At 39.7% G+C, this 19,145-nt stretch overlaps 1 protein-coding gene across 1 annotated transcript in view; it reads right to left on the bottom strand.

Annotated features, from left to right (window-relative positions):
• tbck (TBC1 domain containing kinase) overlaps positions 1-18,716 on the bottom strand; it is a gene marked incomplete at its 5' end in the record, with an annotated part of 38,366 nt that extends 19,650 nt beyond the window's left edge. The window contains 21 exons of the mRNA XM_079219366.1: positions 5,299-5,460; positions 8,960-8,996; positions 10,925-11,010; positions 12,018-12,101; positions 12,193-12,243; positions 12,481-12,607; positions 12,702-12,764; positions 12,862-12,960; positions 13,172-13,301; positions 13,429-13,478; positions 14,099-14,198; positions 14,299-14,437; positions 15,236-15,384; positions 15,589-15,650; positions 16,221-16,282; positions 16,375-16,435; positions 16,574-16,715; positions 17,418-17,491; positions 17,619-17,733; positions 17,888-17,960; positions 18,524-18,716. Coding sequence (XP_079075492.1) covers positions 5,299-5,460; positions 8,960-8,996; positions 10,925-11,010; positions 12,018-12,101; positions 12,193-12,243; positions 12,481-12,607; positions 12,702-12,764; positions 12,862-12,960; positions 13,172-13,301; positions 13,429-13,478; positions 14,099-14,198; positions 14,299-14,437; positions 15,236-15,384; positions 15,589-15,650; positions 16,221-16,282; positions 16,375-16,435; positions 16,574-16,715; positions 17,418-17,491; positions 17,619-17,733; positions 17,888-17,960; positions 18,524-18,716 — 2,059 coding nt within the window. The remainder of the gene's footprint in view (positions 1-5,298; positions 5,461-8,959; positions 8,997-10,924; positions 11,011-12,017; positions 12,102-12,192; positions 12,244-12,480; positions 12,608-12,701; positions 12,765-12,861; positions 12,961-13,171; positions 13,302-13,428; positions 13,479-14,098; positions 14,199-14,298; positions 14,438-15,235; positions 15,385-15,588; positions 15,651-16,220; positions 16,283-16,374; positions 16,436-16,573; positions 16,716-17,417; positions 17,492-17,618; positions 17,734-17,887; positions 17,961-18,523) is intronic.
• Positions 18,717-19,145: the final 429 nt, after the last annotated feature.

Raw genomic sequence — 19,145 nt, 5'->3', positions numbered from 1 at the left:
CGTGAGGGAATGATTTATGCTGTTGATTACGCTTCAAATTTCCACTTGTAGACATGAGAGGGTTTTCCAATTGTTGCTTGTTTGTTTTGATGAAACTTATATGGATGATGTGCATTGGATTTGCATGTCTTTTAGGGGTGCATGCATAATTCTTGGAATACATCCATTAAGAGCAGTCTCATTTCAGTGATCAATCAAAGTGGTTCTCATTTATCCAACACATTTACCCAGAAAGCAAAGTCAAGTAACCAAAACGGAAACTTAAGAAAATGCTTTGGGAAGACTGAACTGTGGTTGCTTTTGTTGAATTTGAATTCCAAGATAATAAAAAAAAGGTTATGCAAATATTGATCCTTGATATGAGAGAGAGAGAGAGAGATAGAGAGCAAACAGCGGTGCCAAAGAATTGTTAAAAACAAATAATTACTATCGTCTCCAAGGCATGTTCACAAATCAAAGGATTTTGTATACTACATTCGTACAATGCATAAAAAATTAACAGACTCCTTGGATACAATGTAAAATGCAGCATTAGATTGAGATCCACGTCATTGTGTGGTTCAAAAATGATTCCTATGTATTATTTCTATCAGTTTTTATGATGTATGGAATTATACATGTCTGAATGGAGTCCTTTAGCTCTTTAAAAAAAATACCTGATGACATTATTAATGAAATGCTACAGTTCTGAATTTCATAAAATACTTAGTGTCAGTCGAGAACGTCTATAACGGTAAAAAATAGGGAGCTCAGAAATAGCTCGGCTTCTCTGAGGCCTGGGAATTTGTAGACACAGTTCAACTTTGAGCTCAAATGCTGGAGTGAATCTGAGATAATGAATACATTCAGCTCCATGTGAATATTGTCAGGACTCTATGGATATGATACCCAGGTCCTACTTAATGCTGGCTGCCTGCAATAGTATTATTTTATTTATACTCTAATGTTAAAATGCTCCAGACTATACTATCAGTCAAATCCCCAAATGCAAATGTAAATATGTCATGCCAGATTTGTCATCCACTTCCAACACTAAACCTTCAACATCAATATTCTACGTCTCCTTCTGCTGATGTTTTCAAGGTGTCCCTATGTGCTGTGTTGCCTCGAGCACTTTCACCAGCTCGTGCTTGTTTTTCTCAGAACTAAATGTCTATAACTAGAGCTCATCGGTTCTGTGCCCAGCTCTGCTCATTGAGACAGATGCTAATGTCCCGTGAAGGCAAATGCCGCTGCATCATCAGTAAACACACGCTTCCTGTCAGCCGGAGAGCCTTTCTGGTCTATTGTGAATCAATGAAGTCTCCAAACAAGAGAAAGTTATAGATTACCCGAGGCTACAAGACTTAGCAAATGGGAATCACAAAATGAGATTAATTGCAAACAAATGGCAGCTGAGATGAATTGCTGGCTTCAAGGCAAACTGTTGCAGCACAGGTCTTCGCTGTTTCACATTTCATTTGATTTCAGACTCTGATATACTGAGAGTGTGACATCAGTCATACAACTTAACAACAACACATATTTTAGTCTTTCTTTATGGTCCAGAAAGCCAAAAGGACTAAAGTAACACAGGTGTGAGGAGGAGGTTTTGTGAAGGATGATGAGTAACATTAAATGTATTGGCGGTGTTGGGAACGAGCGGTGGGAGCACGACCTTATAGTCTGCATCACTTCCCTTAAATCTGGATTCCTTCTCTTCGTTGGAATATTGGCAACTATAGACTTCACAGTGTTATGTGTAATAGGCTTGTCACTGAGAATTATTGTCACTGGCCCCATTTACTGCCTAGAAGGAGGGAGAGAGAAGAGTGTGTCTGAATCATTTAAGAGCCACTGTCCTGTAACGTTATCTTGACCGTTAACTTTTATTCCGACAGTTGCCGAAGGGAATAGAAAGAGAGCAGACTTGTTTTTTATTTCGCAACTAAATGTCAAGCCTGCTTATGGATCTTGTAAAGTTAATCCACTTCACTGAACCTTAGATTAAGTCAAAATGTATATGCATGTTATGTTTTTTCACCACTGACATCACCTGTCATCACCACTAAATACAGGCTCCCTTCATACACAGGCTGAAATGAACAGAAATGTCAATGATGAGTGCCCCAAACCAGAATGGTACAAAGTGGGAGATGATGTGGTTTATCTCATCACTTTTACTTTTGATTCGTTTATAGCGTAAACACGTTTTTTTAATTACATGTTTCGTGATTTATCTTTAAAATAAACTGTACCCTATTTTTATACTGTTCAGCCAGCATCAGGGCACGTTTTTCTTGCTTTACACACGCGCACATGCACACACACGCGTGTTGTTACACGCATGTGGAGCATGTGGACTATGCTCTGAAACAAATGAATGTAAGCCTCAGTTGTATGAGGACATCAATTCTGCACGCTTGATGTCAGGAAGAAGCAGGTGCGAGCCACAAATCACAAGATATCTACCATAACTCACAGTGTGTGTGTGTGTGTGTGTGTGTGTGTGTGTGTGTGTGTGTGTGTGTGTGTGTGTGTGTGTGTGTGTGTGCGTGTGTGCATGTGCACTCATAACTACATGAATGTGGTGACGCAGAGCAAATACAGACTGACCTCTAAAACCAACAAAGGCTGCCAAGGTCTATCTTTTTGTGACTCAATTATCTAACATGGCCAAACCTACTATATGTTTACTTTCATTTACTATGCATTAAATCGCAGCACTGCAAATGGTATACTCAATAAAAAATATATATAGCTTGTTAAATTGGGTTAGGAACAAGACTTAAAGAGTCCACAGATAAACAAGCAGCTCGGCAGTGGTGGACCGTCAGGGCCTGCTAAGCCTTCTCTGCTGGCCTAAACAGAATCACAAAGTTATAGCTATTTTATTATTATTTATTTTTTATAATTAAAAAAGTTATAGCTATTTTATAATTAAAAATGTGTTCACAAATACACTAGCTCGGTAACATTGTCACCATCTGAGTGAAACATGTTGCCGTACTAACAAGTACAGCTGATGGGGCTGAGAATGTTAGCAGTTTTTGCAGAAATTCCATCATAAGCTGAACTAAATTTTGAGCTGATGGTTATAGTCAGGGGGTCACTGACGTCAGTAGGCTTCATCCTTTGGGAACAATGAATGCCTGTGTGAAATGTCATGACAGTCCATCCGATAGCTCTTGAGAAATTACAGTCTGGACTGCAGTAGTGGAACAGCCAGCAGACAGACAGTAACCATCACTACAGCCATTCTGCAAGCATGTCTAAAAAATAAACCCTGCACATTCAAGGCTAACAATCCCACAGTAGAAAGACCTCTTCTCTCATTTAGTAGGGGTGATACATATTGTGCTGAACTGTTTTGTACTTGGATTTAGCGGTCTGTAACAAGTTAGATTATACCATCTTGTGTACTAGAACACGGCTGGAAACTTAAATAAACAGTTTGAGGTCAGTCTACAGCCGGGAATTCCTTCCCAATATAGTTTGCTTGTGTATACCTGGGTAGGTACTACACTGTACCTACCCAGGTATACACAAGCTGCGATAATAAGGTTGGAAGTGATATACAGAAACGAGCTGGCAGTGGTAGCCACCCTCAGGAAATGTTGCCAAAGAAGCTGACTGCAGCTGCAGGCCAACATATTTTACCTTTATAAGGAGAACTGGCTCTCCTTTTCCCATCTGCCTCAATCACATGAATCTGTTGGACAGTAAAACATAGTGAAGTACGGCGATGTTGAATTTAGGCTGAAGGAGAGGCTGCTGGCCTTAGTTTACAGAAAGCTCCAGCATGCCTTTTGGATAAATCGTCCCCGTCTCTGTTGGTTTTAAAATGCCAATGTCATTCTGCCTTTCAGCTAGAAAAAAATAGGACTGAGCAGCATTTGGAAATAAAGTTTTAAAAGGAAATTGTATGAGCTATCCCCTAGGCGAGAGGTACATTCTGAAGACATACATTATGAATGCCGCTCTCTGATTTTATGTCACTGACACTTGATCTCTTTGTGCAACTGAAAAGGAGCCGTAAAGAGGGCATGTATTAAGAGAGACTACTCTGTGAGGCATATACAGTTGACAAAAACATCGGAGTCCCCTGGGCAATGTGTCACATTAAAAAGGCATGTAAAAAGTTCCCTTGGACTGGGGGGAGGGTGGCATTCTGTTAAAAGTACCTAGCAAGTACATGACACCAACAGAGCAAAGCTAATAAGATGCATTTCCATTAAGCTTCTATGATCAGAATCAACCCACTGAACACTTCGTTGATGCGTCGACCCTCCTGAGAAAAGAGACAGGAATACTCATCTTGCCCGCCATGCACTGAAACCAGGATTAACAACTATATGGAGGAGTTAAAGACACTATATTTTTTATATTTGCGCATCATTACTTGTAATGAGAGTGGGGGAAAAATAATAAAACTGATGCAGGTGCATCACATTTGATGTTCATTATGTTGAATTGCAGCCATTTCCTACTCTTTTCCTACCAGTGTGATTTACCACCACCACACTGTCTCCCTCTGTTAAGGGCAATGTTTAATACATGTCTCTGTATGTTTGTATTGGCAAAGCAGATCGTTGCTTCAGGCAGCCTGCTGGCCTCACATCCCCATGCGAACGCGAGGCTTTATTTATGTGGGTCTTACCTACTTCTCTTGCTGGAGTAATTCTGCGTTTGTAGTCCAGAGCTGAAAAAGGTGCCACTTAGCCTCTCTGGCTAGATGTCCCATGACTGATAACAGCACCAAAGAACCCAATAGCAACAATTTATTTTAGTGGCTAAGCAGTCCACACAGACCAACGATGGATTTGAAGCTCTGAATCAAGATTATAAGTAATGCTGGAGAACCATACTGTGGAGGTTGTGATTATTGTGGCAGACAATTTCCTGGGTGCAGTGGTTTACTGTTCGACAGATGCAGAGCAAAGCAGAGCGTGACTCGCCTCGAGCACATCAAGGAAAGAGTGTATCTGCTGGAGAGCAGAGCTGCCTGCTTTTAAGACATCATTAACTCAACACACATTGGTTCTTTGTTGAATGAAAAATCAGCCTCCTGCAGTTGCCCACACAGATGGACAAACTCTTAGAAAGGTTCTGGGAAGGCAGGAAAAAGTATGTGTGTGATTTCCACTTGTTCAAATAATAACTGCAGAGATACAACTGATCCATGCATGCAGAAAGTAAATAAAGATGTTGTTAGGTTGTTGTTTCATACCCAAATATAAGTATGTGATACACTTGACAAGAGGGACAAAAGGAAGACATAGTATTTACAACAATGTATATGCCAGCTCATCTTCTCACCTGGCAGGTCAGAGAAGAGTAGGATGCACTCATTGAAGCCATTGGCCAAGAGACGGTCCCTGAGCTGCTGCAATATGGCCACGCCGATGCAGAAGGGAAAAGAGGAGTTACCCAGCAGCAGCGTGTCCCACAGGTGGAAGATCTTGTGCAGTGGAAACACATCTGTATGCAGCGTACAGAAATACACACAGACACACACACACACACAACAAAGGGGAGATTTTACAAAATGACTGAATACCAGGGTGCCTGAAAAGACAAATCCTACGAGGGATGCACAATAGGCTCCGGCAAGCGGGATATAATAGCATGCAACACGCACACAGAGAGAAATGGGGAATCAGTTTGTACATTATGAGTGTGATTTGCATGTGCATAGTGCATTTACTTAAGATGGCTCTATGGCTTTAAAATGGGAAGCTCACTAAGCAATATTGTGTGTTGGCAAGTTTGCCTGGAGGGATATTTGATGTGGGGGAGGCAGCTGGGAAAAATGTTTTGAGGTGGGTGTTGTGGTGGAAAAATGACAGGAAGAACATCAGGGGGCTGAGGAGCTTTAGAGCAAGGAACCTGCATAGGTTATTTCAAGCCAACTAAAACCACATCCTGATAATGTGTCCCACTGCAGTTATTAGTTCAGTGGTATTACTTTCAGTTTTTGAAAATGTAATGTTTCCTCCCTGTTGAGATTTATGCATGAGAACCAGAACTGTCCACCTGTTTCTATCATCCCGCGGTTTGTTAAGGTGGATGCTGGGCAGTAGACGTGTGTGTGTTTGTGTGTATGTGTGTGCAATGCAGCTTTGGTGAGGCCGAGAGAGCAAGAGTGGTGAGAAAATGCCTCGGAGGGGTCCGCACCACATTAGCAGTCAGCTGAGCAGACTAGGCCATGTGACTGACAGGCAGTGTATCTGTGTGTGCGTGTGCGTGCGCGTGTGCGTGTGTGAGAGAGAGAATTGAGGATGACCCTCCAACCTTGTCTCATATTGAATTGAAGACATTAGCAGTCAGAGGGGCACACCTCCTGAATACTAGACTCACACACTGCCTCAGGGGGAGGATACGGGTTAGGGGGTAAAAGGGTCACACCTCACACTCTCTGCCCCAGGAGTGGTCTTGGTCTGTGTGTGTGTGTGTGTGTGTGTGTGTGTGTGTGTGTGTGTGTGTGTGTGTGTGTGTGTGTGTGTGTGTGTGTGTCTGAAGAATCAAATACCTCGCCGCGAAGGGCTGAACAAGATCAATTGGCTACAATTAATGTGAATCATAAGTTGTGTTCTGTCTATAAGGGTCTGCCAACTAGCTAGGTTAAAATGCAACTTTCTATATTGAGAAGGCAAAAAGTTATTCAAATAGTTGTAGCGTATGATGGGTCTGTACCTCAAAGTCACAGAGGCTAATTGCACATTATTTAATTCGTAACAGTGATCTGTGACCCTTGTTAATACGCTCATATTTCAGAGCTCCAACTATGCCCTGCTGAAGATAAAAGCTCAATGCTGCCATCAACTGACAAACTGCATGCTGAGAACGAGCAGAGAAATAATACAACGTAAGAATAATAATAATAATGTACCTTTGCTGCAGCACAGAAGGTGAAAGGACTTTCATTGTTCTTACTGGAATCAACAGATTCACACAACTAAGCAAGGAATTATTGATATTACTATTGCTGGAATCTGTAGTATTTTCTCATCTTTCAGCAAATTTGATTTGATACATCTCAAACATGTCGACATCATTGAAATCTAAAAATGATGACAGAACTGCGGGCACTGAAATCATTGTGCCACTATGGCCCAAGCTGATTGTAATGAGTGACACTTAAATTAATGCTAACCTGATTAAACTATTTTCTGTACTGGTTAATGATGACACATTATAAACACCATGCAAAAATATTAACAAAAAGTGAACATCAAAATCTACACTGTTAATATACACTCTCACAGTACACGTCTGTAAATCTCAACCAAAGCTGAATATTATAAGATTCACATAAGTTGCTTATTTTGTACAACCCCAGTGTTGCATGTATGGACATATCTTCTCATATTTAATAGATCTGCCAAAAGTTCCTCATGAGCTGTCTTTTTAAATCTTGAGGAAACACTTGCAGCAAGAGTGTTTATCTTGACCCTTACATCTAGAAGTTATAATAAAGAGGAGAAATTCATTCATTAGTATGTGGAACACAAAATCCAATTTAGGTCATTCAAGATCATACAATTTATTCTAAAAAGTCTTTAGTGAATTGAGACACAACAAGGTATAAAAATACATCACACCCTCCTAAAGGTTCTCCTGAGGAAGGAAAGTTCGCCGATGAGTTATTTTTATATTGTCTTAAATCAATATTTATTAAAGGCCTTATATTTTTACCAACCGGGGTAGAGCGCCTGGAATTGATTTTGTCTGCCACATTCTACCCATGGCCCTTGACATATGTTTTTTTCCCTTTCTCCTCCTTATTGTTACCATTTGCCAACTGAAGGTTAGAATACATTATCTGCACGTTTTCAGCCGACTGTAAAATCATGACAATGCAATCAATATTTTTTAAATAGCTCTGTGATAACTACCACCCCAACACCCACAATGGTTTATACATTACATTGTATTTCATATATTTTTCTAACTCGGAGCACTAATGGGATATGAGTCACTACTTAGACACATAAAATGGTGCAGACTGGCCAACAGGAATCCTGTAAAGTCTCCAGCTCAGTCACAGAGTCGTGACACTCAGTCAGATTTGGTTCCTGCATACGAGAGATCTTTGCCTTTTAAAAACTACAGTATAGTGTCCCATCCAATTCTGCCTGGCCTTTTGGACAAATTACCTGACAAGAGACGTACTTTAAAAGAGACCATTGGAAAAATAATTCAAATAATTGACTTAAGCCAAAAGTACAACACAATAAAATACAAGCCCTGCCTTCAACGGTGTAGAGTATATAATTATCGGCAACAAGAATGGGCCATGTCAGTTTTTTATTATATATTATTGGATTATTGGATCATTATTACTAAGAAATACTTGAAAGTTGAGTTGGTTGAGGTGGAGCTAATCTTATCTGTATCATATACAGTACTTTTGAGTAGTTTAATCAATAACAATACATCATATGTTTTAAATGAAACATCTCTGAAAAGTAACTACAGTACTTGATTTAATGTATTCAGTTACTTTTCACCGCTGGTTTTTAGCTGCAAATTCAGTTCAGTCCATCAACTGAACTTGGAACATGAATTGTTTTTTTATGTAATGTATTCTGCTAAAGATCATCAGTGACAACTGAGCAAACTCTATCCACTGCTGTAGACTGCAAGATGTAATTGAAAGTCTCAAAAAAGCTTTTAAGATATATTTAAATAAAAAACAAAATGAGGATAAATAAAAGAAAAATCTGAAGTAGTGTGGGACTGAGCGGTCGAGTCCTTTCCTTTCAGATCTGGAATTAATTAGCAGCTAGAATAAAGGTCACCGAGACAAACAACACAAAGAACTACAGATCTGGCCCATACTGGACCCACTGACCTTTTCAGTCTCTTTTATTCATACTCTAATTGAGGCAGACCCAAATTACCCTCTGAAAGTTTTTGATTATGCTTAGTGACACATTATAACCACATTGCGAGTAAAAAAAAAGAAGCTACTTACGTGTAAACATAGTCAGGAACCATGGAATAGCATAAAGCTGTGCGGGGAGAAAAAGAGATAAGGTATAGTGTAAGCACATTTATGAAATAATGTAGCAGTCATTTGTATGCAATATTCAGTATGTCAAATCAAATTGCTGAGAGCTCACATGAAATAAGTGAACAGCTTTCTCCCTATATTGATGTCTTTAAGACATGCAGCAGACATCTCTATGCCTTCTGAGAAACCGGCCATAAAGAGCAAAGTGCTGCGTTTGGTTATTAGTCAATGGGGAGAAAAATAACAATGAATCTCATTATCCAAATCATCTCGTCATCCATCCTCCTTTCTCTTCATTCTACACTTTCCCTGGAGGAAATCTATCAAATTAAAATTAAAGACCGCACACACACTCCACCATTAACCACCTGTTATAACACCTGCCACTGGCCACTGTCGCCGAGGCTCTGTAATGTTCAGTACCAAAGGGTCTGGAGCAGAGTGTGCAGGAATACTGCTCATCTCAGAAAGATAATTGATAGCTAATTGCATGGGACCTGGTGACTTCTTAGCAGACTTTCTCTGTTGCCCATGAGGGATGACCAGGAGTCTCAATTCACCCGCTCACTAGCAGAACTGCAAGTCCAGCCAGATTGGATTCGTGTAGGTGTAAATGGCAGACCCAGGGGAGCAGATGTGGCCAAATTGGGAATGGCCTGAATTAAACCGCTGGCCACATGCAATCTGACTCTCTGGCGATGGCTTCAGGCATTACTGGAGGGTAGTCCTTGAACGCCACAACATTTCCAAAGATTGCTTCTGGCTTCTGCGTGCTTGCACAAGACAACCTGTATTAATCTAGCCATTGGGAAGCAAATCCATTTCATACTGCAGTGACATTTGGTCTTTTAGGGCCGATGGATTTGTTTCCTCAGAAAAACAACAGCTCAGAGTGTTCTCTGAAGTTCACAGAGGAAAAGGGGATTCGTGGTCTGTAAAGTCTAATTACTGGGATTGACATCAAGCATGAAAGCTGTACCAACAAAGCCTGTTCCAATATCACCCTGGCTTACCAACAAAAACAGGTATAAAAAGTCTCCTTTGAAAGGCAAGTCAATACTGGTAGCTCTGTTCATGCAGTACTTGTCAAGTCAGCATCATAACAGCATGCTTTTCTTTGAAGTGCCAAGTTTGAAAATTGGATTTGGAGTAAGAAATTGCAATAATCACGTAATCACGATGGGACATCTGTTCAAGATGTGGCTCATACCCATATAACATCAACAACTACAGGTAACATTTGTTCTACAAGCCAAATTATCTTTCCTAATTTCATGTTTTTCCTACAAACTGTAAATTTAGGCTTGCTTTAACAATAGTACTTTAACTTTAGGATCAACATTTCACCAACATCACTTGCACCACTTTAGAAAAGGAGCTGCAGCATCAGAAAGTGCAAGGAGGAGGAAGAGGACGCCTTGATCCCTGACTCCTCTATGGTAAAGACTCCACTTTTCATCGGGTAATGTCCCAGAGTCGGTCCACATGTGACACACATTCATCAGCACACTAACTGAAACCCCAGAGAGACTGTAGATACTTAACCTTGTTACTGTCTGAGCAGACCTGAAGTGAAGGGCAGGAAGAGGTGGCATATAGTAAGAGAAATAAGCTAAGCCGGGTAGAGGACAATCATTAAGCGTGCATGGCAGACGTTAATAGCTGTATAAATCACCAGTGGACTACAGGGAGAACCTGACCCTCGCTGCAAATACTGGAAAGGAGGATGTGGAACAAAAAGTGTCAATGACAATGAAAAGATATACACTGTGATCTATGGATGGTCATTGTCTTTTGCCTTCATACGGGGAAAACAACTGGAATCACTTCTTACTGTCTTTAACTTGCAATAGAAGACAATATTGTTATCCTGCAGGCCCTCCACTGTGGCCTATTGTCAGGGCACTTGCACTCTTGGAAACTTACATCTGGGATGAAGCCAATCTCATTTAGATGGTTGCTGAGCTCTGGGTCATGGAAGGCAATACTTTGGGAGAAGACGGTCAAGTACTCTGAAACACAGGCAAAAGGGAAAGAGGTATATATATATATATATATATATATATATATATATATATATATATATATATATATATATAAATAAATAAATAATTGATTGTGCAGCTTGAGTGCTAAAAACCTGAACGGAGACTTTACAGCAGGAGTAAGCAACCTCAGACACATATGCCCCCATTGGCAAACTGTAACTTAACCAATGGCGCAGTAAGCGTTTACCGTCAACAGTAAGAACACAAGATGTATTACACACATAAACATACACAAACCTACACCATACATGATTGGATTTAGTAAATCAGTCATAAAGCAATGAGATCTCAATGTTTAGATCAATTTTCTTTGCACAATTTGTGCACAATTTTTTTTTTTCTTATAACAGTAAGGGAGTAATGTACCTTCTACCATATATGTCATATGGAAACATTGCAATGCTGTACTTGCACCATTCGTCACACTGTAAATGAACAAAGATCCTCCAACCAGACAGATAAACATTAGCTCGCTCTCTAGCAGCGGAAAGAAAGGATAAGAGCCACATTCCCCACAGAGTTCAAGAGGTGTATGGTGGAGTTGTTGTCGCATAAGAATTGCTTGACATTTCTCTGCAGGCTTTTGCAGTTTCATTTGTTTCTCTATCTCTAAATGATGTGGCTCAGCTGCAAACTCCATTAAGACAAACTGAAATTAGTTTTTACAGCTTTGGAACAACATGGAGCCAAAATGTAATCAAAATTGAGCTGAGGGCCTGATGCTCTGTGCCAGCCAGTGGTAAGTTGTTTTTTAACTTAGCTGAATGCGCTGTCCATGTTTTATATTTCTTACTTAACCTGCATTGGCAGTTCACTACATTATCTCAAAAACACTGGATGGCTTAAGAGGAATCAAGTAAGCTTCTACTCTACTTCTACTGTAATTTATGTCAGGAGAAACAAAAAAGATAAGCTTTAAAATCACAAGACTGTATTGCTGCAGAATAAGTGCGTAGTCTCGAATACCCTACCTTGAATGACATGAGAGTTGTCCTTTAGGAAAAAGTTGTACAAGTACTTGGGGATGAAGGCAGACATGCAGGCATATGCCAGGGCTGTGAAAAGTACAAGATAAATATGAAAGGACGTCAAAAACTAAAAAAGGAAAGTGACAGCAGTAGTAGCTCTTAGAATTTAAATAATTACCTTCATTATTAAAGTTTAAGTAGAGGAATGGGGCACAGAGTGAATCCAAACCTGGGATGATGGAAAGAAAACACTTTATAATACACATTTTCACATGGTTGTAACGCAGGGCAAAACAGGGAATTTACAAGATGTGACATGAGCCCCATCTAGTGTCGGTCATATGTAGTACAATAAGGAATAACGCAAACAAAGGAGGAGGGGGTTGAGGGGTGGGAGCGTATTGGTGGTTGCAATGGAGGGTAAAACAAAAAGACAGCAAGATACATTTTCGGAACAGTGTCTAACCCTGCCAGTAGACCAGGTCAGGGTGGGAGACCACCCAGGCTTTCAACACACGCCTGAACTTGATGTGGCCCTGAGGAGACGACAGCAGCTCATCGTACTGGTGACAGCGCGGGATGTCCACCTCAATCTGGAGGCATGCACAAAATTCCAGCCAACAAAAGAATTAAGTCAAAAACAAACGTTAAACGTGTTACTGCTGTGTCTTTTTTTAAACAAGTTACCTGTCTGTCAGTTGGTATGGGAGTATCCTTGTCAATGCTCTCGTATTTGGCTTGAATGTCTCCCTGTGTATAAAAAAAAGAAAAATAATTGATCAAAGTCAGCTCAAAACAACGGTAAAACTGCAGCTTTTCTCAACACAGGACGACAATTCTCCTGTACCTCAATGCCAAGCAGCGCTGCCCACGCCAGACCTCGAACAAGAGGGGGGATGTCCACTCTGGCCTCTTTCCACACCAAGTTCTTCTTGTAAGGATAAGCCTGAAGACAAAATAGGAAACAGAGTATAAATTACCAAGCTTTGATTCAACAGTAACCTTTTTAAAATCATAATACAAATAATAATCGAGTTTAAAAAAGCACCAGGCACTGACATAATTAGGCACTCTGTCTAATTGTGGAAGACATGCTCGTGTGTGAGTGTATGTGCTGTTAAGGTTTGTGCGTATGTGTGACTTTGTCTGGAGCAGACCTTGAGCAGCCTGTCAAAGAGGATGATGCGGATGAGCTGGTACTCGGTGTCTCTCTCTCGGATGATGAGTGGGAGCGTGACGGTGGCCGACAGCTCATTGCTGCTGTTGGACTGGGGCAGACTTGACTGCCTGACGGAGGGAGAAGTAAAAGGGAATATAACATTACCCAAGCCAAAATAAATGATGGGGGGGATGTGACAAATAGTGACGGGGTGGAGGGGCCAAAACGTTAAAGTTAAAGATGGAGATTGCTTACTCGTCTTCCAGTAGAGGGTAATAGGCTTCTCCTGATACATCCTTCAGTCTCTGAAAAATGAAAAACATAATACGGATTCACAATTAAGGTTAAATTCTCTTCAAGGGTGCATTTTGAAACCGCTTGCTACATAAATATAGTGGAACAGTTGTCAGCCAGTGAGATGAACAAGCACCTATCAATACAAATACTGTAAAGGTTAAGGAGTGCTCTGTTGTCCTTTTGTTTGTAACTTAATGATGGTAAAATATTGTAAGTACTGCCAAAGCTGGACAACATGAGACTACCGTAGATATTGTCTTTGATTTTAGATATCATAATCATAAGTGCCTTTTCCTGGTTTTAAAAGGCTGCATTACAATAATGTGATGATATTTTCAGAACTTACCTGACTATTTTAGCTGTTCTATAATTTGCCTTTTCCCACTTCGCCATCATATCCACATTACTGATGATTATTTATAAACAAATCTCATTGTGTAAATCATTTTTGAAACCACCCATAGTAAACCCTACTATATCGTTGCAACATCGATATCAAGGTATTTGGTAAAAATATTGTGATAAATATTGATATTTTCTCCATATCTCTAAGCGCTATATCAAAACTCTTTGCACAAAACACACAAACACAAAACTGAACATGTCTGCTGACAGTTTGTCGTCTTACGTTTCTGAGTTGGCACAGAGACAGGGTCACTGTGGTGTCGTCAAGCAAGAAGCTGCGGTCTCTTCCCTGGCCAAATGATTCCCCGTCTTCCAGGACAAAACTAAAGAAAAAGAGAAAGAGAGAGGTTGAATCAAGTTTGAATATCAGCTAAAGTGTGCAAATGCCTTCATCATCCGTGTATATTTGTGCATGTAATGTACTTAGGCAGTGTGCAGATGGGAGGTTTGGACTGTATGATCTCCTTGATGGTCAGCTCCTTCTCCAGGTCTCCCCCCGCCAGACACCACAGATGGTACACCTCATGTATGGCCCGCTCCGACAGGTAGTCTTCATCATCATCTGAACACACACACACACAACAGTCAACATCTCCCCATAGGGCATAGGCACAGCTGGCGCTGGAGCAGATCCAGTTAAATTATCCCTTCAAAGCAAGTGTAATATCATCTCCTGACATCAAGACTCATTCATATGGCAGGGGAATCTTGTTTGGAAAAAAACTTAAATATATATTTAAAATATGTGATTTAATTTGGCCTACAACATATAAAACAAAGTAAATCGAAGAAAGTCTGTTAAATCTCTTCCCAGAAGAAACGATGTTCATTGTTGAGCTCTTGTCTTTGTGGAGTCACTGAACACATTTTCAGAATTAACACAGGACCGAACGTGAAACTGAGGTGTAACAATTCTGCTGAACTGAAAGTGTATTCCTATCCACAAAAACGTTACAAGTTTGTCATGTGTTACATAGATTTCGAATTTAGTCCCGTTTCTTTTTTTAGATGACTTTACATATAGTATGTTTTATAGAATTAGATAAGTGCAATTTAGGGAAATAAGAGGCAGCAGCAAGAATACTAATTAACTATGATTTCAAGAACAGGAGTAAAAGGATTCAAGTATCAAAGAAAAATCTCACAGGACACCAATTCGATCTTTTGACATTACATACTGCGACTATTATTAATATTTATGCCGGCATGCTTCCCAAACCTACTTCAAGGTAATCAATTCAGCTTTGAGAAATTTAATTTTTTAGTCAAGAGGAAGAAGGGTTGACAGGTGATTGGTGTGCATGTAGCGTGAAGTGAGAGAGTAAGGCTGCATGTACAGTTGTGTGAAGTTGGGGACGACCTTTGCAAAGCTCACTGATGTCATCTGGGAGTTCCAGATGTGCACAGCGCAGAGAGGAAGAGAACAGACTAACAGGCTTCTTGAAGGGTGTGTAGAGGCGTGAGACGCCACTAAACACAGGGTCTCCCAGCAGGCCTGCAGGGGTCGGCCTGGAGGACACAGACAAAGACAACATGGCCAAACATTTAGTAATATAAGCCATAAAAGTTGTAAGGCAATAAATTACATCCATTTACTTTTGGTATAATTTCAGTTTTTAGTATGCTGGAATCCTTTCTGACGTATTTAATAACCCGCATGAACAACACAACAAGTCCTACAACAACTAAATAAATCCATCACACCGCATTTACCTCTTGGAAGGAAGAAATGTCAAGCATTTCCTTAATAACTCGAGGACATTTTCAGGCAGCTCCTGTAAAAAACAACTTCATTAGCCACAGAACACACAAGTCCAATTTCAACTTCTAATAATCCCACAAAAGAAGTCAAGAAAGATTAGGTAGTGCTTACACAAAATGTAAAGTAGGAGTAGATGTCTGATTGAATACATAAAAATCAAAAAAATGAAATCTATAATTCTAATTTAATGGAAAATATTAAATCTGTTTTTACATTGTTTGTTAAGTTAAGTAGTAAAGTCAAGTTGGCGTATGTTTTTATTGGATATTTCTTGACCTAAAAACAGGAATACATACTCAATTTCTACACTATTTGAATTAGGCAAATCACTTTATTCAACCCTGATGCATTGGGCAGTTTGGTATTATTGCTGATTGAAGACTTAACGTTATATATATATATATATATATATATATATATATATATATATATATATATATATTAGTGTGATGCCAATAATGCAACATCATTTTTGAGTAATGTCTAAAAGCTTGTTCCTTAAAAAAATACCATTAACATGTCTTTATGTATTATTGTCTATATTATTAACTTAGATCCAGGCTGCCAATGATTTTGACTTCACCTTGATGGCATCCAGGCAACCATGTTCCTCAGCAAGGACAGTGACAATGTCGTCTATGCAACCTGAGAATGACAAACAATATCACAGTGTCAGCCTAATTGAATTAAGGCGCATATTGCTCAGTACTTAGATTGATTATGTCCTTTTTACTTACCCAAGGTTAAGATGAATTTCAATCTCTCACTAATATCAATATTCTGCAGTAGTCGTCGACCCTGTAATTGATTCACAGCATTAGACTTTATGGGGCAAATGATCCATGCAGCTTAAGTTCAGGCTAGCCCAAACAGCATCAAAACATCTTGTATGAGCGTCTTGTTCTTGTGTGAAGAGGTTCTTAAAAGGATTCTTACAGCACATAATTCAAACAACAAAACCCCAAGCGACCAGACATCAGTTTTGGGTCCTGAAGGCAGAGGAGTTTCATCGTGGGAAGAGTCACTGGTGTGGAAGGAGCCCTGAGCGATCACCTCTGGAGCAAGGTATGATGGGTACCTGAGGTCATATTCACATGGCAGATAAGCACAGTACTTTGTCAGCCTCTAAATAATGTGGATATCCAGCATTCCCTATAAAATCAAACACTATGACGAATTACTGGTTCATACGGTCAATCTAGAAACATCCCGTCATAGTTTTTCATTCATTTGTCAGCTTTTTTGAATTATTAGGTTTCAATAATGTCAACTCCATATTCTAAATGAATACATAATATTATCTTCCAAAATGAATTTCATGAAAAGTGTTGATATTGCTCACATTTCTGTCATTCAGTTCTGAGAATGCGTATAGCTATTTAACAGTTACATTTATTATTATTTTTTTCATCCAGATACTATTGATAGTCATGGCATGTGCCATCATTCCTCTTTTCAATTCGCAAAAGGATATTACACAGAGATACTTGATAGAACCCAAAGGTCTTTCGGATTAGGATAAAAGTCCAACGATTTGTTACAGTTTCTAAAGCAGGAAGCCATTTTGATGCCTCAAAAGCTGATTTCCCTGAAAAAGCCATGGCTCATTATGCGTCAATGTTATGGTCAATTGTCTTTTTTATGATTTGACTAACAGCAAACAGACACAAGTGAAACTTTGACCTGAACAGACGGTGCACATAGCTCAGTGCCAACAGTTAAAGAGTTCCAGAGCGCTAATGGACCTTTCTCTGTGATGAATGAGGAGAAAAAGACGTACCCAATGGGAAAATCTACATCGGCCCCATGATCAGTCATGTGATAAAGGCCAAACTTTACCAGCTTGACATTCCCCTTTGAAGAACAAAACAAATCTATTTTACAGTGACAGTATGACATTAAGCAATCATATCATAGTCTTTTAATTAGACAGACTTTCAGCCCCTTAAAGATAGACATACATAAGTCAGTACAATTTTACCTTGCAGTCCATGAGCACATTGTGTGCGCTGAGGGCTCTGTGCACCATACCATGTTTGTTCATAAACTCCAGACCTTCAAGGACCTCATAGGCTATCTGCAGCACCTTCTCTGGGCTAAAAAGAAAAACAAATACCCAACAGCTTGTATCAAACCAAGTAGTGACTGGGTCAGAGAAAAGACAGTGAGAAAACAAAATGGGTTCATCACTGGCACTGTAATTACTTCAGAATATGAGGATTTTAAAAAAAATTTAAAAAAGAATCTCACCTCGGTGTTTTCCCCTGTTTTTGGAAGTCACTTAAACTGCTTTCAAAGTGTTCAGCAACAACAATCAGCCGTTCTGTAGAGCAAGGTGAAAACACACTTTAAAGATTAAAAAATGTAATGAATTTATGTTGTTTTCATATTTCTATGATATACAGTAATGCAGTACAAAACAATACCCATCTGAGAAGGGTTTTTTTTCTCACTACATGAACTTTCCCAAGGGACCAAAAACATTTTGAGGATCTGAGGAACTAAACTTGCATTTTAACCTGAGGAACCAGGGACTAAATTTGGTGTGACTGTTCCAGGTGGCAAAAGGTTGAAAACTTTAGCTGTAATCAGCTGACAACATATTGGAATTGTAACTTGTGGTGTTGTGTTGTTGGACTACAATAAAATGCAGACCTACACTGTATTATTATGTTCACCAGTTGTAAATACAAAGCTTTATGTAAACAATTAACAACAGACTCATTGCTTGTTAATCACAGCAAACATGCATTCCACACATAACAACAGGATGAAACAAGACTACCATCACCAGCTTGGAAAGTTAATAAATACCCAGGTTCTACTTTGTTTGCCCAAATAAAATAGACCCCTTACAAAAGGGCAAGACAGAACAGAAAGTCATACCGTGTTTCCCTCGAGACATGTCCACATATTGGCAGAGTCTGGGGTGAGTGATGGTTTTGAGGAACTGGAAACGTCCCAGGATTTTGATGGAGTTGGGGGTGAGAGGGAGGCCATTGCTCCCACAGACATCATGAGGGAGAGCTGAGGCAAAGAAGGTGAAGGCCCCCAGCTGGGCGTCTTTGAGGGGCCTCATCTTGCCACTGGCTTGAAGCACTGATGATGGGAGAGAGACTTCAACGTGATTTTTGAATAATATACATGTATTAATGAGCAGTACATTGTGATCATCGCCATGGCATGGTAAATCATATTCTCATGTATGCCATACCATCCGGTGGATTGTAAAAACATTAACAAAACCCTGGCTGAGGCATAGACCACCATTAGAGCACGTGACAGGTTAACTGTCATTGCAAGTACTAGTGAGTAATACATGTAAGTCGTATACCGGGATTCACACCATATAGTTTTACATTGACTTTGGAAACAAAAAGGCACAATGTCCATAGTGATGCTGCAGATAAACCCACTCTGCGAGATTAGCTATATTATGAAAATAATGTTAAGTTCCTCATTGGACCGGATAGGAAAACAATAACGTTATGTGCATTAATAATGTGCA

Source organism: Taurulus bubalis (assembly GCF_910589615.1).
Source record: "Taurulus bubalis genome assembly, chromosome: 6".
In the NCBI taxonomy this organism is placed as follows: Eukaryota; Metazoa; Chordata; class Actinopteri; order Perciformes; family Cottidae; genus Taurulus; species Taurulus bubalis.
This window is presented reverse-complemented; position numbering and strand designations above follow the sequence as displayed.